We start from the raw sequence: 6,000 nt of genomic DNA, 5'->3' as shown, positions 1-6,000 counted from the left end.
TGAGCTTCCAAAAGAAATAGTTATGCTTGCATTGTTCAGCACATGGAGCTGTTGTAGTCATTGAGAGAGAAAGAAAAGTAAAAGTATTTTGAAGGTGAAAATGTCAGCTATTATTACAGATATATTAAAGCAAACTGCAGTTCTATACTAATATGAAATGTTAGTATAGACACATGTCCCAATCTTCAATAGGAGTCTGCAACTTGGGGGGAAATGAGTAAAATATAACAAGAAAGAAATGGCGGGAAAGGGAAATGAAAGATAAAAGAAAAATAGAGAAATTAACCATCTCTCTCAAAAAAAAAAAAAACTAACAGAGGGAAGGAGGGAAAGAAGGAGGAAGGGAGAGAAGAAAGGGAACAGAAGAGAAGAGAAAAAAAGAAGGAAAAAGAAAAGGAAAGAGCTATGAAAAATATAAGCACAAACTGTTGGGGTCAGGCGGTACTTTAAAGAAAAAGAAACTGGCTATGACCCGCTTAGCGCTGAGGCTGGGTGCAGTTTTTGCGACTGTTTAGAGAAAATCTAGCGCTCTCCCCACCATTAATCTTTCTAAAGAAAGACTTTGTTCTGCACCTGTATAAACAATCCAGATTTTTAAAACCTATATGCCTGCTCCTAATGTGTGAGGCTATGTATTTATACTGATAGCCTCAAGTCATCAATAGACGATGCAAAAAGCTGGCCTGAGGTCTGTCCTTTACATCTTGTTGCTCCCCCTTCTCCCTTTTTGCTTCCCTCCTTCAAGCGCACCAGAGTCAAGTTCAAGTTCAAGCATTCTAGGAAAGATTGCTGTGCTCTGTCAAATACTCCCTGCGTTTTCCCAGCCCAGAGAAAACTGAAAAAGAGTTCTTTTTACTCAACTGATGCCAGAAGGAGCCCCTCCCTCCCCCTAACAAAATGATTAAATAAATATACAGGGAGAAAACCTCTGTAAAGCTGGGGTGGGGGTGGGGTGGGGGTGGGGGTGGAGCAGGACGGGTTGTGTGAAACATCCCCCAGGAGATAGACTTGGCCTGGGAGACTAAGGTGGAATGATGCCTGAGTGATGAAGTCAGCCCAGGCAGCCACCTGTTGTGGCACTTCAGGCTCTGAGCCCGGGGGCATTTGTTCTGCGGGAGGAGCTGGCCTAGTGAGGCTGGACCGCTCTGTCCTGGGCTGACTGCATATCCTTCCTTCTCCTTGCACTTCGCTCAGCTTGGGAGCCCGAGTCCTTAGGGAAAAGACAAGCAACCTCCTAAGATGGGTGTGAAGGCTCAGGGAGTAAGCCTACCCCAACCTGATAAAATTTTAATTATTTCGTTGTTTTGGATTTTATTCTTAATTACTTAGTAGGCAGTCACAAGGCGCCCAGCGCAGGGCCTGGCACACAGCAGGCGCTCACTAGCCCTCCATTGGTGTCCGCCTCCAAAATGAAGTCCACACCCCCAGACCACGCACTGCAAAGTTCCTTCCAGTTAGAAAACCACGAGACAGCAGGCAGTTCGCAGTTTTGTTTTGTTTCCTTTGGGGATGAGGGGCAGGGTGTTTAATTTTTGGTTGGTGTGGGTCAGGGTAATTCTGGGGGCTGTTTTGACGTTTTTTTACTTTGAATGGTTGTGCTGACTCAGCATTCAGCATCCAGGAGCGCACTCTCCCATACACAATCTAAACAGTAATCGCTTCCTAGTCTATAATGTATCTATGCATTGCATTAGTAGCAACAAAAACACGCACGGAACTCTCAGGACTAGAAAGGTGGGGAGACGACTGGAATATGGAGGAGCCAGGGATTCCAACCATGGATTTTGAGGCCATTTCTACTTACCAGCCTGGTGATTGGGGGTCCTTTACTTAATATCTGTCCCCGCAGTTTAACTTCAAGTTCTGCAAAGTGGAGATAATAACATTTAAGTCATACATGTTTGGAAATGAAACGAACCAATGAAGATAAAGGTGCTTGGTAGATCATAAAGCGATGTCAAAGGAAAAGGAGGAGGAAAGGGAGAGGTAGCTTTTGGATTGTTCGGTGTTGTTTTGCTTTTATTCTTCTGTTAGGCAAGGCTTAGATAGACAATCATATGACTGATGAACTTGGAAAACAGTGTTTTGCTGAGAAAGACGGAGCAAAGCAGAGGTCGCGATCCTGGGGTTTCTAAGTGTGTCTCGAAGGTAAATTGTGGTGGGAGTGGGATGCGTAGGATCAAGGTCCCCTCCTTCACTCGCCCAAAACACACACTTATCTCACACTGACCATCTAAGGGACCTCAATCTCGGTTTAGCAGACTTCTCCTCCCCGCCCCTACCAGCAGATCCCTTGCGCTCAGAAAAGCCGTCCCCACCCCTTCCACGCCCCCGCCCCACCTTCCTCTCCCCCCCGCCCCCCTCTCTCATTTTGGCCCAGGGTGGTTTGTTCCGAGCAGTACAGATAAATAGTCCTGTCAAAAGGCGCAGCTCGCGGGTGTGCGGGCCGAGGCAGGGCCCGGCGCCGACTTCTGGGCAGCGCGCTCTCCGGAGTTAGCGACAGAGCTCACTCCCGCGGCTCCGCGCTGCGGGACCCAGGTATCTGGTCCTCCTCGGAGTTCGGCCCGGACCCCGCCTCCGCGAAGGAGCACAAGGCGGAGGCCTGGAGACTGGCCCGGGGGAGGAAGGCGGGCGCGCGTGGGCGTGGGGGGCGCAGCGATGTCCACCGGCTCGGTGAGCGACCCGGAGGACATGGAGTTGCGGGGGCTGCAGCGAGGGTACCCGGTCCCCGCCTCCAAGAGGCCGCCCCTCCGCAGTGCAGAGCGCGGCTACATCTCTCCCAGTGACAACTCGTCGGCGGAGGAGGAAGACCCCGAAGGCGAGGAGGAGCCGTGCGCGCTGGGCGCGGCGGGCAGCGCCGGAGGCTGCAAGAGAAAGCGGCCCCGGGCAGCGGGGGGCGGCGGTGGCAAGAAGCCCCTCCCGCCCAAGGGCTCGGCCGCCGAGTGCAAGCAGTCGCAGCGGAACGCGGCCAACGCCCGAGAGCGCGCCCGGATGCGCGTGCTGAGCAAAGCCTTCTCCAGGCTCAAAACCAGCCTGCCCTGGGTGCCCCCCGACACCAAGCTCTCCAAGCTGGACACGCTCCGCCTGGCTTCCAGCTACATCGCGCACCTGCGGCAGCTGCTGCAAGAGGACCGCTACGAGAACGGCTACGTGCACCCGGTGAACCTGGTAGGGGCTCCGCGCTCGAGGCCAGGGGCGCAGCGCCGCCGGGAGATGCCCGGGGCGCTCCCTGCCAGCTGGGCGGAGTCAGCCCGCTGGGAAGAACCCCAAAGAAGGGTTCTAGTGCGGGTGGTGAGGACGCCAGGTTAGTTTCTCCCCAAAGCACGGGAGGAGCCAGCCATCTTCCTGGAGAAGAACCGCCACCCTCTGGGTTCGCATCACTCTGATCCTTGTACGCGGTGCTTGGCCCAGTGACCACTGGGGGCTGATATCCTACTTACGGGGTGAATCTGGGTTCTTTGCAGAGGAAATGGCAAATCTTCCCTCCTCGCGCAACTTTTTCCAGCTAAGAGTCTGACAGGTTTGATTGAACAGGCCCTACTTTCTGAAAAGAAGGAGGGAAGGCCGAGCTTTATGAAAAAGGCTTTGGATTTTTTAATTCTTAAAGAATAGCAGAGGTTTCCCCCAAAGGGATCTGTCTGGAAAGTCCCTCTCTGACCTGCCAACTCTGGCTTGAGAGCGGAGGGCTGATGGTGTGTGTGTGTGTGTGTGTGTGTTGGGGGAAGGGGATTATATGACAAAATTCCTGATTCCTTCAAGTTTCACTGAATGATGGTGAGGGCATAGTCCAGGACCCCCTTCACATCTTACACAATCAAAATCCGGTAAATTTTAAATTCTAGTTTAGAGAGAGGACAGGCGCATTCCAGAGCGCTGATGAAGTCTCAGCTTCTCAGAACCAGGACCCGCTTAGCTGAGCGGTTTCGGTTTGAGATTGCCGTTTCTCCTCTTATATCTGACGCTCTTTTGATTTTACAGACGTGGCCGTTTGTGGTCTCGGGACGACCCGACTCTGACACCAAAGAAGTTTCAGCTGCCAGCAGACTCTGTGGGACCACCGCTTAGGTCGAACTTGAACGCCATGGATTACTGGTTAAGCGCCTGCGTTTGGGGGCCACGGAGAGAAGGGAGACGACGCGAGAACCCCCAGAGAATGTGGGGAAAGTTCCACTGGATTCTCCTAGACACCCCCCACTCAGAATTTTGAACACAAGTGGCGGGCGTGGGGGGCAGAGCCCTAGGGACGGCGGCGTTGCTGTCATCGCGGGGCGCCTAAGGCAAAGGCTGCAGCGGGGACCTCTCCAGGAAGCGCTTGCTGCGTCTCAGATCCGACCTCCGGCTCCAGCAGTGTAGACCTCACGCTGCCTTCAGAGCCCAGCGCCGAACCCCTGGGGTCAGCTTTCGAGCCGAGCCATATATATATTTATATATATGCATTAGACGTGATGGCACTCTCGGCACAGCCCGGCCTTTCCCGTTAGGCGGGTTAGGACGCTCTCTCCGCGACAATGGGCTTCAAAGACAGGAATCTTCACGTGAGACCCACATGGGGCAGGTTTTTAAATTGCAAAGAGAGGAGAGTGAGTTCCTGGGTGGGCTTAGTATCCCACAGGGCGGCGTCCTCCAGGCGGCCAGGGCGGCGTCCTCCAGGCGGCCGGACCGGTGGGTGCCCTCTCTCTGTCCCAGAAGCGGGAGCAGTCTGAGACCACCTGAGCCTTTTGCCCCCAGTGCTCCCCGCAGTTAGGCCTCCGTGCTGCGGGCAGACCCCTCACTCCTGTGGGCTCCCTACCCTTCCTGACCAGGCTTAGGTCTATCCTGTCCCCTCCTAGGGGTGAGCCACCCCCTCCTGACCTCTCCAGGCTCCGTGTCCTTCAGTCTTTCCTGTACCCCCTCCTCCCACACCTCCTTGCAGAGTCCCCTTCCACTCCTGACTGTCCCTACCTGTCCCCCACCCCCCACCCTGCTCCCCCAGCAAGGGTCGCCCCTCCTGCACCACCACCTCCCTGGCCCACTTTCTTCCTCCCCCCTGGCACTGAGCCTGTTCGGTACCTAATGACCCTGCTCAGAGGGAACAAACCGCTGCTGGAGGCTGCACTACCACAGTTAATTAGCAAATGTAAATACGTTTATTTTTTTATGAATAATAAAACGCATTGTGAAAAGTGAGTGCCCTGGCATCCGAATGTGGTATTTACTGAGTCTGGTCTGGAAGTTAACGTGAAGGTGGCCTCCTGGCTCTGGACAGGGACCCGGTCATTGTCCTCAGAGTGGTGGTGATCACATTGTTCACTGCATTTCCAAATGTAATTCTCATTAATTTCTGATTCTGTTTCTTCTTGAGGCGGGGTTACTCGAAGGCAAGACTTGGAGGCTTATGAGGCCCCAAGAGTCTCCTGGGGCCAAAGTGTGTTGAAAGGTATACACTCTTCAAAATAATATAGTTGCCTGTCTCTTTTACACACACACACACCCCGAATCTTTCTCCAGGCTGAAACACACTCCAATGCTTACAATTGCAAGAAGTTCAAAAAAACCCTCATAGCCCACATACTGGAGTGGGGAGGGTCTTAGTCTAATTGGCAAAGTAAAACTATAATACAAGACTATAATATAATATCAATTTGTATGTCAGTAGAATTTTCTTGTTTTCAAATAATGTTTACATAGTGCTTTTAAGGTACGCCATCTCAATTTCCTTGTTACTTTCTTCCATTTTTCACTGCAATCTGCAGGAGGTAATAACTTAGGAAACCTACCATACAAATTTTTTTTTTAATGCTGGGCTATTTAAAGCTACATTCTCTTTGTAGAAAATTTAGAAAAGTGTGAAGGATAAACCTGCCTAAATAATTGCCCAGTTTGGTGGTAGCCTTTGTTTAATAACATTGCGAGTCCGTTTTCTCGACCAAGGGGAGCCCTACAGTTGGAGGGGAAGAGGTGAGAGCGAGATGGGGAGCATGACTTCCTGTGGTGAACTGAACTAACCCTAAACTCTGGAAA

At 52.1% G+C, this 6,000-nt stretch overlaps 1 protein-coding gene across 1 annotated transcript; it reads left to right on the top strand.

Annotated features, from left to right (window-relative positions):
* The first annotated feature begins 2,636 nt into the window (after nt 1–2,636).
* On the top strand, nt 2,637–4,536 carry MSC (musculin). Its single transcript, XM_079795919.1, has 2 exons — nt 2,637–3,168; nt 3,979–4,536. The coding sequence occupies exons 1-2, from the start codon at nt 2,659–2,661 to the stop codon at nt 4,063–4,065; spliced, it is 597 nt and encodes a 198-aa protein (XP_079652045.1). The 5' UTR covers nt 2,637–2,658; the 3' UTR covers nt 4,066–4,536.
* Nucleotides 4,537–6,000: the final 1,464 nt, after the last annotated feature.

The sequence above is a fragment of the Cnephaeus nilssonii genome (assembly GCF_951640355.1).
Source record: "Cnephaeus nilssonii genome assembly, chromosome: 18".
NCBI classification, from domain to species: domain Eukaryota; kingdom Metazoa; phylum Chordata; class Mammalia; order Chiroptera; family Vespertilionidae; genus Cnephaeus; species Cnephaeus nilssonii.
The sequence above is the reverse complement of the archived record's forward strand: the minus strand, read 5'-3'. Positions and strand labels throughout refer to the sequence as shown.